A 19119-nucleotide genomic window follows, 5' to 3' on the forward strand; every position below is an offset into this window, starting at 1 on the left:
CCTTGTTTCTAAAATTGGTTATAGCCAGTGAGAGTAGCAGGACATTTGACCATGTAGTACTTCATACTACGTCACTTTATTTTACCAGCATAAATACAGTTCATATAGTTAATATTATGCAAGCAACTTTATGGTTTCCCCTAGTGTAATATATCATTTTGTGTTTTTGTTTTGAATTGTCATTCATATCTGATGCCATCACTTACAGTAATACAAACTATGGACTATGGTTTGCTTTAGTAAAATTTATGTTTTGTGTTCAAAATAACTGTTACATAAATCTTGTCAGTCGTGTGTCAGGTTTCAAATGTTTCTGTTTCCTTTGAATAATGGCGGGAAGCTGATTCCATATATAAATGTTAGGAAACATTGTGTGTTTATAGAGCACCAACCACGACATATGAATATGATATGATTCTAATAGGATGTAATGATATTAGCCAGCAATGGCATTTCAAAGGAGGTAAACCTAAGTCATTCATTCACTCAAATAATTTATTTTCCAGTTTGAATACAATTATGTGTAACTGTCAGTAAATCTATTAAGTCAGAACCCTCATAAAATCAATAATTAAGCCTCCATCGGTAGTGATTGTCTTGTCAAAATGTGCAAGACCTTTAGTCGGTCTGCTTTCTCTGCAAAGGGGTCAACACTTTGAAGTGCTCACATGAACAGCTTACTGGTCCATGTCTGATCATGTTTACTTTGTTTTATTGCCTATATATGTATGTAACTGCAAATGTGTTGCATCTCTGTTGTTATCTCACTATATTTTCCTCTTTCTTTTTCTATTTTCATTCTCATTATTCTACTTTTATTTTTCTCTTAAAAGCGTCCTACTGACAAGTGTTGAGAATTAGCTTGTGTGTCAAAACACTCAAACAACGCTGGTTCTGGTTCGTCCAATGTGATTGTGATGTCCACGTTAAATCAAAATCTAACTTTCCTTTATACTTTCCCAAGAACACTTTTCTTACAATTAATCACATTTTTGGGCTGATGTGGCTCAGTTGGTAGAGTTGTCGCCCCTCAGCCGGAAGGTCGAGGGTTCAATACCCAGCTGAACAACATGTTGGATGTGACCTTGGGCAAGACACTTAACCCCACATTGCACTTTGGTGGCAGTGTATGAATGGATTAGTGTTGTACTTACTCTCTGATGTAAATTGCTTTGGATTAAAGCATCTGCTAAGTGAATCATAGATTTTTTTTAAATCCATATTCAAGGACTTTGCCCTGCTATCTGTTAGCTCTTTACGTGAGAGCACATAGATCAAAATACTTCTGGTAGGTGCTATAGTACTGAAGTGGACATTTATTAATGGTATCCACTACATCGTGATTTCACTAATGGTGTTTTTTTTTTTTCAAACAGATAAATCAGTGAACCCATCTGGTTGTGAGGAATTAAAAGCCTTTATTGAAGTTTAAAAAATACCAACAACTACAACCATGTCAATAAAAATTAACAACAATAATTGTAACAAATGTACTTAAAGTATCATTAAGTATTTGGTATTATGCAGAAGAGATACTGCGAGAATATTATTAAATGGATCAAATTGTTATGTTGTCATCATCATCTATGTTTTGTTTTTATTCTTTAATAATCAAGATATTAGATTTGCTGTTTGTCTTGCTAACAGCTAGTAGCCATTGTAGTGAGAACGCCCATGAAAGTGAAGGAGTTGTAATTTGTAGTCAGCAAGACCTGCTCCAACAGTTCTCTGCCTTTCTCTCTTGCCACCACGGAGCACATGGCTTTTTTCCACATATTCACCAAGGTCCCACCTGGCAGATGAAAAAAGTAACAATGGTCTTTTAGGCTCAGAGAAAAGCAAAATAATTTGATATTAGAATATCTTTGTGCCTGTGTGTGACTATCGTACCCAGAGTTGTGTTGATGCTATCCATCCAGGAGAAGGTATACAGGGAGTTGTTCTCCTCAGTACTCAGACCTTCAATGTTAGGGGCAACATCACCCTCCTTGATGTACAGGTATGACACAGGGAACACATTTACAGAAGTATTCAGATCAAAGAAATGTCATTTTGAAATATTTGTATGGACGTGGTTGTGGGTACGTACCTTTAAGACTCGACCAGGCAAAGGGATCAAAAACTTTGAAGCCTTTTCCAAGTTGGATTGGAAATGTGCAGCAGCAACATACTCTGCTGAGTTCTGCCAGCTGTTTGCAAATGACACCTCTGGAGCGGAGTAGTGGCTCTTCCTGGAGGGGAGGATAGGACAGAAAGTGTTCAGACATCAGAGAGTTTGAAGGATTTGTTCATATTTTTCAGGAATAGGCTTGGATGTTTTGTTGCAGATTTTGATGACAAGAATGAAAATAATATAAACACCTAAATATAATGTCTAAAACATTCAGATTGTCTCAATCACTACAGGAGTCAATGAAGATAGCAGTGGAAAAAGGTCGCGGTAGATGAGAGAAGAAGAAGAACTAAGAAATCAGTTAGCAATGCTTAAAAGTGCAAAATATCTTATTGGTAATGTTCAGCCAAGAAAATGTGTGACAACTTCACAACAAGAGGTGGAGGAACATTTGGAAAAGCACCCCTCTGTTGCAATGACAAATAGAGAAATGGGCCTTCCACCTGGTATTCAGACATAGAACTTAGTATGTTCAGCAAACATGGTGGAAGGAGGAGGAGGCTGTGATAAGGCAAGCAAAAGCATGCATGATGTCATTGCCAAATACATTGCTTTTAGTAATTTTTGGGCCTTTTTGCCTTTAATGGATAGGACAACTGAAGAGAGACAGGGCATGTTGAGAGAGTGGGGGGTGACATGCAACACCAAGCCAAGGGCCATGAGGACTATGTCCTCCGTACAAGGGGTCACCTTAACCGTTAGGCTATCTGCTTGGTGTCACAATAAAACCTCTGGACTTCACTTTTTGGTTATGTTTCGCTGTTGTTGCCTTTTTTTTAAATGCAAAAATCCATCAGATACAGGCTTGCTGTGTAATATCGTTATTGATATATTTTCTTCATATTTTTGGTTAAGGAAAATCAAATGTTATCATATATTTCTAAGCAATAATCAGATTTAATTTGTTACAGCGCTCACGATACCATGCTCATAAGCTTTTAGTTTTCATACAATGGTTGATGGGTGGGGGGAGGAGCAGGGACGGACTGGGGCTAAAAAAAAAAGGCCCTGGACTTTTTCCAAAATTTGTCCCACAACCCATACACGATTTCATGTTTAAATAACCACTTGCCAGCGTTTCAAGATACTATACCACACGCCTACTAGACTGAAGATATTCACAGATAATAACATTCAATCAATCAATGATCATTTCTGAGGTGTTTATTTATAACAAAACTACAATAAAACTACAATTAAAACAAAGTATTTCAGAACACTCTCAAAGAAGGTAGTCTCCCTGTCATCTTTTGAGCTGCAAGTATCTTCAGCCTGAGTTAAATGATTTAAAATATATATGTATGTTGTTAGGCGATATACATAGCTAGTTGATTGTATAACACAAGATGCTTAAGAATTACCCTTAAATAACCAATTTAATATTTCAATATCATAACCTACCCTTTAATAAATTAAACTGTCCAAGTATGAGGACAATGGCTGTACCTAGGCTACTTTTAATTAGGCTCTGTCATTTTTAAGAAAAGAGGACAAAACACGAAACACTGGAAATTAATGAAATAATCGCGGACTACCCGAAATTACGGTGTTATTTTATTATTTTCCATATTGCGTTATTGGTTCGTTCGTGATATTTCACGCATTAACGTTGTTGGCCCCACACACGTCAGGTTGGACTGCCCTGAATCGTGGTAAAAACTCGACGTTCATAGCAACATAATCCAAATAAAAATAAATAGGTTAGCCTATTATAGCCTACTTATGTATTGCTTCTGCAATTTACCAGCACCTCTTGCTATTCTTCGCTCGTCTGTCCCTGCACTACCGGGGGATGCTCTGTCTCAACCTCCTCCTCTAGGTCGTCCTCCACAGTCTTGCATGGCTCTATAGGCCTACTAAATAGCTCAGTAAGCTTTTTACATTTTGATGCCTCCGCCTCTAATGATTTGGCCCTCTTCTATTTCGATTTCTCTCAGCCACCTTTCTCCTTACGCTTTCTACCTGACATTTTGACATTAATATCGCTGATCATTTTTTTCTTCTTCTGATGAGCCACATAGGCCACATAAAGGGACGGCCGTTCTGGACTTTGACAGTCCGCCCCTGGAGAGGAGTAGAGAAGTTAGGATTGTTATTGGCTTTTAGAGCTGACGCCAGGTAGTTGGGTCGAAAAGACCAGTCCTTTAAGCGTTATTGACTGTGTTGTCAACCTTTGGTCCCTCTCCCAAAGCAGATTTGGCAGAATGCCCAAAGCCCACTACGTTCCACAAATTCTCTTAACTTATAAAGTCTACTAAAACAGTTAGCAAAGACCACATTCCAAAATTATGTCTAACTATCTTAAAGTAATAAACATTAGATAGATAGATAGATAGATAGATAGATTACTTGGTGTTGCATGTGGCAGATGCATAAGTTGAAGCCATTTGGGCCTGCCAGTAGAGACCAAGGAGAGCATCTTTCTTCTCATTTTCAGGGAGAGGACTACCAGTCGCAGCTTTAAGGCCCTTCATCACACACAAAGAACATGACTCTAGCAATTTAGCATTAATATAGAGTGGATAACCACAGCAATTATACACTTTGTGAGAAAAGCATGACACTTCTAGCATAGTTATCATATGACATGACGTTTATTTTCAGATTGGAGATGTCATCATTTGGACATAGAATGGAACATTGCACCTCAAATAAATGTGTACAGTGTGGTTCCTGAATTAAGCCTAAATTGTTCAGCATCATAGACCCAGTGGACTGGCAGCCATCTTGGATTTGACATCTCACAGACCTTGGCAGTCAAATTTGATTTCCCCCCACATTGGAAAATAAACGTTGTGGTATAAACTAACTGCTAGAAGTTTCATACTTTTCTCATAAAGTGCAGGATTTGTCATAATAAGAGAGCGTATCTGCTCTAACAGTATACTGTAAGTTCTCAAAGAAGGAAATGTTGATGTGGTTTTGTATGTGTGACTGTAAGTCATTTACCTGAAAAAAGGTATCCCACTTAGACATAGCATCAGGGAACAAAGCGGAACAGTCAGCATATGTGGTGCAAAGGTCCGTAACACCCTCAGGCACCTGCATCTGGACCTAGTAATACATAAAATTCAGACATAATTTCAGTCACTACGGTATTATCAAAACCTTACATATTTCAAGGTGTCCTTGCTGTATGACTCTGAAATTGGAAACCATTGTTCAGTCCCCAAGCCTTTTATAGGGATGGGTCTTCCCCAACAACCCCTTTAATGTTTAAAAGTCAGAGTGGTCTTCTATGAAGGTTGAAAAACAAATTAAGCTCCCATCCTTGACTAGGTTTGACTAAAGATTGTGAACTTTGTGACAGAGCCATATTTAAAGAGCAACCACTGGCTGTGACGCAACTAATCTTTCAATTACTTTGTCCATAATGCTGAGTTTTAATGTTGAGAAATTATTATAGCCATTATGTATTAATATATCTGCATGCTAACATGCTACACTACACAGATAATACAGCACAGATTGCACCTGCTTAACCCTTGTTTGTTGGCATTGTCATTTTGAGCATTTTAGCATGCTGATGTTGGCAAGCCAAAATCCCAGGGCAGTATTCATAAAGTTCTTGAAGATCAATTAAAAAAAAGAAGCTATTCAGAAAGCTAAGGTGATGGCTGAAAGACAGAGAGATAGGAGAAATGTCCTCAAAACTCTAAATGAAAGTGAGTTAGAGAATTTAGTTAGTCAGAATTCCTGAACGTGCAGGCCCTACCCTATTGGCCGGGCCATAACTCTGGTAGTTTGAGTTTAAATCTCAGTTTAAGAGAAAAAAACGGCGTGTGTACCGGCACTCCTTCTCCCATGAATCCGTTGTGTGCAGCGGAAAGGAAGGGCAGGACAGAAACAAAGTAGTTCCCACCTGAAGGAGAAATAAGCAATTTGGAAATAAAAAAAAATGTATGAGAATTTTTTAAATAAATATACCAGTAACAAGTGGTACCATGTCATTATCTAATTCATGGCAATTTTTATTTAGAGCAGGCATAGACCATTTTATTATTTTGTATTTTACTTACAGCCCCACCAGCTCTCAGTTGAAATACACATAGTATCTCCTGTCTCCATGCCACAGGCTGTGGTTCCAGTAGGGTCAACAAGACGTCCTGCAGAATCAAGAAATACCATCAGTTTGTTTCAGGACTTTTTGGTGGCTAGTGTCAATTTTTTTCAGCATGTTTTTTGAGTTGACTGGGAGACTATCAGTTAAAGTTGGATATGTAGTTCTAATGAGGCCATGCAAGATTTCTGGTCTCTCTGCTTTGTCATTGATTTCCTGTCTTGTACTAGTGCTGCACCATAACTTTCTAATCCCATCACCAACGCAGCATCCACCTGCAGGCTCCGGTTTAAGATATTTTACTCCTCAAATTCAGCAAATAAAATTAATTTGCAAGGGGTGATGAGGTCAGAGCCTGGACGCCAAACTAAAACTATGTTCTGCAAATGTGATTTGTCTAGTTTAGCATAGTTTGTGGGAAATGATTAGATTAATCAATTTCCGATCAACAGGGAGAAGCATGTTCTTTAAGTCGACTGGGGCATTGGTTCCCAACCTTTGGTCCTAAAACTCCTTTGAAGTTCTCAAAATTCAATTCAATTTGAACATACCAACTCAAATCAAGATAGGACGCTTATAGGATAGTTTATACAAAGGTATTTTGGTCGGGACAAATCTGAGTATACCTCTGTTTTAGGGATTTTGTCAATGAAAACTGGGGGTCCCATCTTCTTCCCATCTCTACTGGACTGGTAGACTCAGTCATAGTTGGATTTTATTTACCAGACTCTGTCTCTCCCTCCACCCTGAAGCACTGTGCTGATCAGCTGTTTCCAGTCTTTACAGACATTTTTAACAGTTCATTGGAGACATGCCATGTGCCAGCCTGCTTCAAGTCCTCCACCATCATCCCTGTCCCCAAAAAGCCAAGGACCACAGGACTTAATGACTTCAGACCCGTTGCCCTGACCTCTGTGGTGATGAAGTCTTTTGCGTGCCTTGTGCTCTCCCACCTCAAAGACATCACAGACCCTCTCCTGGGCCCCCTGCAGTTCGCCTACAGAGCCAACAGGTCTGTACATGATGCTGTCAACCTGGCCCTCCACCTCATCCTCAAGCATCTGGACTCAGCAGGAACCTACGCCAGGATCCTATTTGTGGATTTCAGCTCTGCTTTCAATACAATAATCCCGGCTCTGCTCCAGGACAAGCTCCCCCAGCTGAATGTGCCTGAGTCCACCTGCAGGTGGATCACAGACTTCCTGTCTGACAGGAGACAGCAGGTGAAGCTGGGGAAGAATGTCTCATACAGCAGGACTATCAGCACTGGTTCCCCTCAAGGCTGCGTTCTTTCTCCTCTGCTCTTCTCCCTGTACACCAACAGCTGTACCTCCAGTCATCAGTCTGTCAAGCTCCTCAAGTTTGCAGACGACACCACCCTCATTGTACTTATCTCTGGTGGGGATGAGCCTGCAGAGAGGTGGGAGGCTGACCGTCTGGTGACCTGGTGTTGTGAAAACAATCTAGAGCTTAATGCTCTGAAGACAGTGGAGATGGTTGTGGACTTTAGGAAAAATGCAGCCACCCCCAGCCCCATCACCATCAATGAATCCATGGTGTCTATTTTGGAGTCTTTCCACTTCCTGGGGACCATCATCACCCAGGACCTCAAGTGGGAGCAGAACATCACCTCCCTCAACAAGAAAGGACAGCAGAGGATGTATCTTCTGCGGCAGCTGAAGAAGTTCAACCTGCCAAAGACCATGATGGTTCACTTCTACTGCCATCAATGAGTCCATCCTCTCCTCCTCCATCACAGTGTGGTACGCTGCAGCAACAGGAAAGGACAAGTGCAGGCTGCATCATCCTCTCTGCAGAGAAGGTGATTGGCTGCGATCTACCATCTCTCCACGACCTGTACACCTCCAGGACCCTGAGGCGTGCAGGTAAGATTGTGGCCGACCCCTCTCACCCCGCACACAGACTTTTTGAGGCTCTCCCCTGCGGTCCATCAAGACCAAAACATCTTGCCACAAGAACAGTTTCTTCCCCTCTGCTGTCAGCCTGATGAACAATGTAGATGATTTTTTCTCATAGTCTACTGCACAGCTTCTACACAGCTTCTATATTGCACCTTTTGTACATTTTGTGTTATAGTTCACATTTTTAAATTCTATTTTATATATTGTAATAGCTTCTTATACTGTATTATTTATGTTGTTGCTAGTTCTGCTTTATTTCCTTGTTAATTGTTTAGCACCAATACACCAAGTCAAATTCCTTGTATGTGTAAATGTACTTGGCAATAAAACCTGATTCTGATTCTGATTCTAATTTAATAGGTATGAGGTCATTCAAGGCTGATTTTTATTTATTTAATATATTTATTAAATTTTATTGGTAAAAAATTGACTATTCTACATTATTAAACATAAATGCTGCAATATGATGAATTGTACTGTAAAGAGTTAGCTTAAAGCTAGTTTACATCTGCATGCCCTTGGCAGGTCTAGGTGATATAGATCTACAAGAAAAATAATATATTTTTGCATGAACATAAAGATAATGTTTTAAATCTTACCTGAAGTCAGCATCCACCCAAGCTGCAGCGGCAGTCCCCAAAATGGACTTTCATTAGCACCTGTTCCCATGGGTCCCATTAAGGGGTCTGTAGCAGCGATCAACAATCTGTAAAGACTCATGCGGTGAAGAAAGTTCCAGGGATTTGGCATCAGGACGTCATTCTGTATCGGCAGTTCGGTCAGTTGGCTGGCTGTTTGTGCCCATAAGATGGGCATGCCATTATCTAGAATAACCGCAGAGCTGCTGAGAGAAACAACGCAGGCCAGGAGGCTGAGAACCGTTTGATGCAGCATGGCTTTGGAGCTGTGAGACTGCAGACAGGGATGGCGTCAAGTGCATCTTCCCTGGACTGAGAGTTGTCTTATATACCCCTGCAGATTACATTTTTGACCAAAACAATCAGAAGCACTCTTACACAAGGACACAGACTAGTCCATGATACACTCTGTGCAGTGGACCTTCATTGACAGACAGATTACGCAATGTGAGTAAATAAAACTGTAGACTCTCTTTGAATTCTCAGAAACCAAAGGTTCACCATAAAGAAATCACAGACAAACATCATCAAACAGTAACCAATCAATTCTTCAGTTGACCTCTCTCTAACTGATATTTAAGATTCTCATGGGAACCAATAACAAGCAAAGTTTAATGTTCTTTCTACGCAGACTGGATTCAAATGTAAAGGATTCGAATTTAAACTTATTACACAAATGTATTGTAAGGGCCAAACAATGGTTTACTTGCAATCACCAATCTATATTAGTCTGAGTACACTGGGTGTCACTGTTCTGCCTTGGTTCAGGTATAAAAGACAGGACATCATTGTGAAGCTCAGGTGCAGGAGTTAAAGCGGGCCAGTCCAGCACTGCAGACCACTAACAGATTCAGAGGCAAGGAATTGCTTTCAAGTCGTTCCTAATTGCTTCTGAACTGCCTGGTGTATTTTGTTCTATGTTGGATAGAGCCCAGCTGCATTTTATTATTGCTACTTAACATTACTGTGCAAATGACTGATATACAGTGCCGTGGGGTTTTGGCAAACAGATGCTTGTCGCTAAAGATGATCCAAAACGCAGCAGCGTTGGTCTTTGGCCTACACAAAATAGCACATGTCACTACGCTCTTCATATACCTCCACTGGCTCCCAGTTACTGCTCACATTGAATTTATAACCCTGTTGCTCACTTATAAAACTCTCTCATCCAGGTCTAAATCCCCTCCTGTCCACTATGTATGCAATGAAAGGCTTCTGATCCAACCTTCACTTCCTGTACTTATTCTCTTATGTATGTCGCATTGGACAGAAGCGTCTACTACATGAATTGTAAAATTGTAGAAAATATAGCTGTTATTAATTAAAACAAAAAAAAGGGTTTTTTAAAGAAGAATTTTTTTGCCAAGATTTATTGAGGATTCAAAATCCACACATATGATGTCATATTTTCAAGTTACCATACAAAATGAGGGAGCAATGGGAGGATGATGGCTTACGACATCATGGAACACACTAACCTTAGAGCTCACTTTATGATATTGTAATATCACCTCACCAGGTTGCAATCACACCCGAGGAATAGACTTAATGGAAATATTGTTGCCACTATACTAACATCAAGGGACTTGACTAAAGAAATGAATGAGGAAACATCGGGTTTAGAGCAGGCAGATGAAGCTGCATTTTGCTGTAGTTGTTGTCACTCATAGAGGTGGAATCATTTCAGTAGAAAATGTGAAAAAATGTGCTTTGCAGCAGTGTGAATGGGTATAAATGGATTACTGATGGACATTTGACAGCAGTCAGTGTGTGAATGTGGTGTGAATGGGTAAGTGCAGTGTAAAATGCGCTTTTAGTAGTCAGAAGACTAGAAAAGCAACTGGAAATGTCATAGAAACCTATGCCTTTTGGACCCTGGTAGTTCAGCTACATTTTGCTCTGAAAATCTGCTGCAAAAGATGAATTAGAACCAACTCCCACAGTGGGGCAAGAAAATGTTACACCAGCTCAGTCCTTGAAAGGTTTGGAAACATCTGGACCTAACACTAATTACTTACACTAATTTACATTCTTCCAGAAGTGCTTGGACAAAAAAAACTTCTAGTAACTATTGACAACAAAGTGACACATGAAGAACAGAAGAACACTTGTCCAAGGTGCACAACCCAACCGTTGACGCACATGTTGACCTGTTTAATGGAACCTTTGAAGGTCATTAATATGGTCTATAGCATAAGGTTCATTCCCCCAGGTCGTTAACCTGGGGAAATTAACCATTTGCTATGAGAATGGTGCGCAGATGGGTTGTGAATGGTCCACGGCCACTAAATGAAAAGCAGTGCTTTGAGTTTACTTCTGTCATGGTGAACAGGATCTCTGTAGGTAAGACCACAAATAATTATTTCTTTGCGATCATCATGTTTTGAGTACACTTTTAGGGGTCACTGTTCTGTCTCGCTTCATTCATAAAAGACGACAACATCATTGTATAGGTCAGGTGTGAACCCAGAAGGGCAAACTGTTTTTGATTGCTATATGCTGCAAACTGTTTTGTATGGAAATTGTTGGTTTGTATCATCAGTCAATCAATCAATCAATCAATCAATCAATCAATCAATCTTTATTTGTATAGTGCCAAGTCAAAACAAATATGATCTCACACTTTACATAAGAGCAGTTAAAACACATTATTCTTTGTTAGATTATTAACAAAGACCCAACATTAATCCATCATGAGCACTAAGCAAAGTTACAGTGGCAATGAAAATCTTACTTTGAGAGACAGAAATGTTGAGCAGAACCAGCCATCTGTGTTGGGCTTGGAAAGTGGTATAGAGGGAGATGCAGAAAGAAAGGAACAGATAGAGACAAACAGCAACAACAGCAACATTGAATAAGATAATTTTATAGCTACAATGGCAGTAATAATGTGTAGTATTAGTAGTAACAGTTAATCATGATGATAGCCTGATCAGTCTAATATTAACATTAGCAACTGAAACGGGGACTGATTATGGTAAAGGAAGAATGTGCAACATTTGGAGTTGACAGTGGAGATCAGAGCATGTGTAAGGCCCATGAAGGATGTGTCCTGAACATCCAGCCGGGACCCTTACATCAGAGGCTCCTCCAGCAGCTAGTATCGGGACAGAGTGGGCTCCTGTCTCTTCTATAAAAGGTTTTAAAAAGGCTCTGATACAAAGACAACAGTTTAAACGGAGTATTCATTAAAAACAGGGACTAATCATGCCTGAGCATCTGGAGGCCTTGAAATGTTTGACCAAAACCTCCCGACACTGAAGGTACAGAGTTAGGAGGGAGTGCATCTTCTGCAGTAAAAAACTGTTGACAGGCTGCCTTCTTACCGCTGAAAATCATGTAGATATGGTAAATGGATGTGGACTTGAATTGCACTTTTCTAGTTTTCCAGACCACTTTAAGTTGCTTTTTACTACATCTCATATTCACACACTGATGGCAGGTACTGCTACGTAAAGTGTCCTTCAGTGTTAACTAATCCCTTTCACACAACACTGGCTCTGCCACTCAAAGGACTGTGGCTGCAGAATCTCAAAATCAAATGTAGCAAGCTTCACGTTGAGAGACGACTGACTCTACCACCGAACCACAGCTGCCCCGATGAGTTTTTTTTGACTGATTGGGGTGTAAAAATGTAGTGAAGCTGATTTACAAGAGAGTAATGGTAAAAATTGTGTGCTTCAAGTCCTCACACTGTAAATAAATAATTGACTTTTGGAAGACTTGTCATTTGAAATGTTGTGATTCTGCCTGAAATGGATAGTGGAAGGTCTATCCAGCAGTCAAGAATGCCATTTATTGTTTTGAGTCGTGGCGTGATGTTAAGACTGGGCAGCTCTGACAGCCTGAGAGTTATGTTAATAACTAAATATGTAATGTGACCCGTGCATAAAGGTATGGGTGGTGTATGGACTGCCACATCCCAGCAGTTACCATGTAATGAAAGTATGGAGGATTTGTTACAGTTACAGAATAGTAGGAAGAATACTTTATCATCTATTGTTCACAGAGATGGAGATATTGTGAACAAAGACAGAGTAGATATACTAAATAACAGGCAACACTTTTTATAATGATTTTCCAATAAGTGTTTTTTTAAGTTTCTTTATTTTTTTCTTATCTATTATCATAACCTAAAATACTATAAAAAAGTGGCTTTAGTCTGGTTTGGTAAAGTTAATGTGATTTGTGTTGAAATAAAAACTGTTACAAAGATCTTGTTTGTTTGTGTGTCCTCTTTTTTGACTCTTTCAAATGTTTCTGTTCCTGTTTCAATAATGGCAGGAAACAGATGCCATGAATAGATATGTTAAGAGGCGTTGTGTCTTTAAAGAGCACTGAAGGATGAAGCCAATATTATTTGAATGTGATGCAACAGAAATATAAAGATATATACAGGATGCATCTCTGAATTTGGATACTCTGCTCTGCTGGGATACCAGTCAAACTTTAGAGGGCATAAAAATGTATTTTACAGTAAAATACTTTACCAAGAACATTTGGTCTTATCTTACTTCAGGTTATATTTTAATTATCCATGTCATCACAACAATGTACATATTGTATGGCCTTTAATCTTCTTTTTTTCTACTCTTTAATGGTAACTACATCTAATTTCAACTTGGGAAGGGCCATACTACTGGAGCAGAGCTATCAGTGGCTTTTTCATGGCAGATAAATCTGTGAACCCATGACAGTGATGAAGTTTAAAAATCTTTTATTGAAATAAAAGTGCAGTTTTAAAATACTTGCAATTAGAAGAAGACAATTTTAAAATACAGAATTATGATTTTCAGATCTGTTCTTTAAATTACAAAAAGTATTACAAGTTAAGCAGAAGGGACCCTTGTCAGAATATTATTATATAAATCACATTTCCGATTTTATAACCTTAGTATTGTTTGCATTTCTCATTTAGCTTTGTTTATTCTATACTTAAAGTTTCTGTTTGTGTGTTTGTCTTGCTCAACAGCCAGTAGCCATTGTAGCGAGAACGCCCATGAAAGTGATGGAGGAGTAGGCTTTGGTTGACAGGAGCTCCTCCAACAGCTGACTGCCTTGCTCTCTTGTCCTCAAAGAGCACATGGCTTTTTTCCAATAAGACACCAATGACCCATCTGACAGATGAAAAAAATCACAATGATCATGTAAGGCTCACACATAAACAATAAAAAATGTATATCATATGTATTATGTGTATGACTATCTTACCAACTGCTTTGTCGAGGGTAGCCATCCAGGAGAATGTATTCAGTACGTTGTTCTCCGCATCACTCAGACCTTCAATGTTAGGGGCAACATCACCCTCCTTGATGTACAGGAAATAACATTTAGAGAAATAAATACACATTTTTAAAACTTTATTAATGGATAGACAGGGTTGTGGGTATGTACCTTTAAGATTCGACCTGGCAGAGGGTTAATAAACTTTGAAGCCTTTTCCAAATTGGATTGGAAATGTGCAGCAGCGACGAACTCCCCTGAGTTCAGCCAGCTATTTGCAAATGACATCTCTGGTGCAGAGTAGTGGCTCTTCCTTCAGGAAGAGAAGACAAGAGATTGAGACAGACATCATCAAGTTAAAAAGACTTGTTCAGCGTTTTGAGGAATAGGCTTGATTGTCTTGTTGCAGATTTTGATGACCAGACTGATGATAATACAAATATAAATATATTATATAAAGTTGTGATATAAAGTCAAAGCAAGCTGACTAAGTGAAGAAAGCATGATTGAAAACAGAGTGAAACAGTTGGCCTCGGCCCAAAATCATTCCTCATTTACATATTAGCAGAACTATGGTCCCTGTCTGCTTAAAGTTTGAAAAAGGAACAAAGAAAATCAGTCATCTGTAGCAGTTGTAAGCCTGTAAAAACTTCGACCAATGGCTGCCACGAGTGCCATTTTTACGAACCATCATGCCTCCCTGTCTCCCTGTCTCCCTGCTCCTTCTCTACCCCATGCATGCAAGAGCCCATACTCAAAGCGAGCTGAGGTCCCTTCTGGACCAATCGCGCTTGTGTATGCAAGTGAGGGGTGTGACTTTTGAGGGAACACAGAAGGGAGGGGTGGGTACAGACAGTAGGGGAATGCTACTTTCAAAATCATGCTATTTTTTTTAGAAAATTACCAACCCTGCTTTTAATTACCAGAAGACCAGGGGAAAAAAATACTGGTAATGGGAAGTTCTTTCTCCTTACATTTCCACAATGAACTTTTTGTTTAGAGATGACTTAATTTAAAGTTGCAACCTCAGGGGCTGAGAAAAAAAATGTTTTGTGGCCACTTGAGGCTCGCTCCAAAGTCAGTCAATCACCATAAGGCCCTATTTTAAAAAGCCCAACTTTAAAGCTTATGTAAACATGTTGACAGTCAGGTACAAAAACTGTCTGTCAAGCTAATTTTTAAAACAATTTAAATGATACACACTATGGTGTGGTCAGTGAGTGACCAGTTTGATGTTGGTCTTTGTCTTTTGGTTTCTGTTAATTTTGGCAACCACTGTGGACAAAGCTCTTTGCTAGCTCAGATTTTCTTCTCTCCGCTGTAGTTAACGGTAATGTTAACGGTAATGTTTTCCGCAAAAAATCTCGTCCTGCTATATTTTTTGTAGTCAAATGTATCACTCATCAAGGATATTTACTAAAATATTTATGTTAAAAGAAAATACTCTTTATACAGCATGCTGCTACTTGCCTCATTTGACACTGCTGTGGTTTTAGGAATAGAAAATAACAATAAAAAACTACTCTGTTTGATAGATAGATAGATTGGTAGATAGAAAGATAATTACTTGGCTTCGCATTGAGAAGCTAGATTAGTTGAAGCTAATTGGGCCTCCCAGTAGAGATGAAGGACAGCGTCTTTCTTCTCATTATCAGCTAGAGCAGAAGCACCCGTTGTGATGAGACCCTTAATGAAACACAAAGAACATTTAAGAAAGTTAACACAAACTACAGAAATGTGACATTGATATAAGTGCCTCTGTTAGTGGATTTGTTGTGATTGTAATTTACCTGGAAAAAGGCATCCCACTTAGTCATGGCATCAGGGAAGCGAGTTGAACAGTCGGCATGTGTGGTGCAATAGTCTGTAACACCCTCAGGCACCTGCATCTGGACCTAAAAATGTCATACAAAGTCCACATTACAATCATTATTATAATTCTAATTATTATCAACATCTTCTAAAGGCCTCTAGCTGCATGGCTCTGGTTAAAGGACGGATGTGCAACTTTTTAATCCAGCAGATGTCGCTCTTGAACACCAGCATGAAACCAAAACAAACTGCTTTTTAGCCACACCTCCACCAGCTTCACATTGCATGTAAATTGACACAGAATGACTCTGATCTAAAAACAAGATTCAAAGGATTTAGCCTATATGGTCCTTTTTTCCCTGAATACAGCTTCAGGAAACGGCTGGCATAGCTGCAGACCCTTTAGCCGATGTCATGAACTCTGGACAGTGTCTGAAGAATCAGGTCTAGCGTTGAGCATACTTGTCCTCACACATAGGTTGTCCTTTCACATGTATTCTGGAAAAGCTCAGTATGGTCTTGTTTGAAATTGTCTTACTTTAAGTTAAAGATGTACAATTGCATGTGTACCTTCACTCCTTCTCCCAGGAAATTGTTGTGCGCAGCCGAAAGGAAGGGCAGGGCAGAAACAAAGTAGTTCTCACCTGAAGGAGGAAGAAGCTTTTTTTTTAAGTCGAAGTAGATTGTTTTTTGTTTTTTTTGGAGCAGGCCTAGACCTTACACGTTTAATATTATTTTATATTTTATACTTACAGCCCCACCAACTCTCAGTAGAAATACACATACTTTCTCCTGTATCCATACCACATGTTGTAGTACCAGTTGGGTCAGCCAGACGCCCTGCAGCATCAAGACAATGTACAATGCCTTCAATTTGTTTCAAGATTTTTTTGCTATCTTGTTTAAAATGTTTTAAAATGATAATTTCAGGATAACACAGGGTATCAATGCTTTTTCAATTGACAAAGTTAGATTTTATTTAATATGTGTGAGAAATCCAGAGCTTCAAGATTTCCATTGATTCAATTAAAGCTTTTCAACCCATTAAAAACAAAAAAATTTATCTTACCTGAAGTCCGCATCCAAGCAAGCTGCAGCGGCAGTCCCCAAAATGGACTTTCATTAGCACCTGTTCCCATGTATAAAATTAATGGGTCTGTAGCAGCGATCAACAATTTGTAAAGACTCATGCGGTGAAGAAGGTTCCAGGGATTTGGCATCACGTTTTCATTCTGTATCGGCAGTTCGGTCAGTTGGCTGGCTGTTTGTGCCCATAAGATGGGCATGCCATCTTCTAGAATAACCGCAGAGCTGCTGAGAGAAACAACGCAGGCCAGGAGGCTGAGAACCGTTAGACGCAACATGGCTGAGGAGCAGGGGGACTGCAGACAGGGATGGCGTCAAGTTGCGTCTTCCCTGGACTGAGAGTTGCCTTATATAGATCTGCAGGTTACATATTTTTTGACCAACACAGATAAAAACACACCTACACAAGGACACACACTAGTCAATGTTACACTTTGTCCAGTGGACAGATAAGATACTGTAAGCAAATAAATCTCTAAACTCTGTTTAAATACCTGGAAATATAGCCTCACTATCAGACACACTCTAACACCATCAAAGAGTCACCAATCAAATCCTAAGGAGACCTTTAACATACCGTATTTTCCGCACTATAAGGCGCACCGGATTATAAGGCGCACCTTCAATGAATGGCCTATTTCAGAACTGTTTTCATATATAGGGCGCATAGAATAGAAGATACTGCAGTTAAACGTTTGACGGGGGTTGCGTTATGCATCCACTCCTCTTCTCCCAAACGTGGAGGGGAACTTTTCCCTGATTCAGTAAACACGTAGTAAAAGAAACAGTCTGATACCACTAAATCAAACGTTAGTGCATTCACAATACAGTAACTCTCGAAATTGTTCATTCATTAGTGCATTCACAATAACTCAACGTTGTTCAAATGTTAATGTGCATATTCACAATATCTCCCAGCCTTGTTCAGTTGTAAACACGTAAAAGAAACACAGTCTGATACCGCTAATTCAAATGTTAGTGCGTAACTCAACATTGTTCAGTTACGTAAAACACGTAAAGCTCACTTTTTCAGTTCATTCCCCGTCCACGAATCCCTCGAATTCTTCTTCTTCAGTGTCCGAATTGAACAGTTGGGCGAGTACGGCATCCAACATGCCCGGCTCCCTCTCGTCATTATCCGAGTCAGTGTCGCTGAGCGCCGTGTACAACCAGTATGGATCAACCAATTAACCAATTGATCCATATATAAGGCGCTCCGGATTATAAGGCGCACTGTCGTTTTTTGAGAAAATTAAAGGCTTTTAAGTGCGCCTTATAGTGCGGAAAATACGGTAATTTCCTCACAGCCATTTAAGCTTCTCATCTGGAAGCCAGTAACTTGCAAAGCTGAATGCTCTTTCAAAGAGGATTGGGGTTTGAATTTGTTGGACAAAGCTCACATCTTGAAACAATATGAGGAAAGGGCTTTTAAGTATATATAGTAATGCTTTCCTGAAATCATGCTCTTCATAACTTTTTTATTGCACCATAAGCCAGGTGATTGAAAATAGTATGGTACATCACATTGCTATTAAAGTGTTGAATAACAATATTGAGGCACTGTTCTCCAGAAAGTATTGATTATAATTGATTTGTTTAAGGTCATATGATGTAGCTGAACACGATATCTTGACAGAAACCTATATCCGCTTATTAAAGCATGCTGTGAGTTGGTTCTCAAGGTAGAATATAATAATATGTTCAGTGGGCCAGTTCTTTCTCGTCCTTCCTCTTTGTAGGAAAATGCATACCCCAGGGTTTAGTATTAGGTTTGTAACATTTATCTAAATTAAGTGTTATAATGTATTAGATTACATATTTTTTAATGATGAACATTATACAGTTATCTATCTGTTCACCTCCTTTAGTGGTACAAACTTTTGAATTTCTGTAGAGTTAGCTCACAGCACATCAAGAAAACATATTAGCACAGGGATATATAAGATATTTATTTCTAATCTAATTACACCAAAAGTCTGAGAATGCTAATTCAAGCTATTAAGCCAGGACATTATTGACGTACATACTTACAGGCTGAATGCGCAACTACAGTATGATCCTATGGTGAAACCATACAGCAGCTTGTAAAATGTAGCCCATGCCACGGTGCAAAAAACTACATTTACCCTAGTGTCCACTTGAGATTGGCTGCAAAAGCTCAGAATACCCATGTTAAGATGTCATTTTTACAGCAGAATCAAACAT

At 39.3% G+C, this 19119-nt stretch overlaps 2 protein-coding genes across 2 annotated transcripts; both read right to left on the reverse strand.

The window, feature by feature from the left end:
- Positions 1–1398: 1398 nt before the first annotated feature.
- On the reverse strand, positions 1399–9108 carry LOC109982967 (protein LEG1 homolog). Its single transcript, XM_020632453.3, has 8 exons — positions 8755–9108; positions 6193–6279; positions 5962–6035; positions 5123–5227; positions 4523–4641; positions 2090–2231; positions 1891–1987; positions 1399–1792 (listed from the first exon to the last, which is right to left on the reverse strand). Exons 1-8 carry the CDS (start codon positions 9047–9049, stop codon positions 1641–1643), a joined length of 1071 nt encoding a protein of 356 aa, XP_020488109.2. The 5' UTR covers positions 9050–9108; the 3' UTR covers positions 1399–1640.
- A 4385-nt stretch (positions 9109–13493) lies between these two features.
- Positions 13494–17248, reverse strand: LOC109982965 (protein LEG1 homolog). The gene is made up of 8 exons (XM_020632451.3): positions 16898–17248; positions 16582–16668; positions 16399–16472; positions 15807–15911; positions 15584–15702; positions 14188–14329; positions 14005–14101; positions 13494–13910 (listed from the first exon to the last, which is right to left on the reverse strand). The coding sequence occupies exons 1-8, from the start codon at positions 17190–17192 to the stop codon at positions 13759–13761; spliced, it is 1071 nt and encodes a 356-aa protein (XP_020488107.2). The 5' UTR covers positions 17193–17248; the 3' UTR covers positions 13494–13758.
- Between the last annotated feature and the right edge of the window lie 1871 nt (positions 17249–19119).

This window comes from Labrus bergylta, chromosome 15, assembly GCF_963930695.1.
Source record: "Labrus bergylta chromosome 15, fLabBer1.1, whole genome shotgun sequence".
Lineage (NCBI taxonomy): Eukaryota > Metazoa > Chordata > Actinopteri > Labriformes > Labridae > Labrus > Labrus bergylta.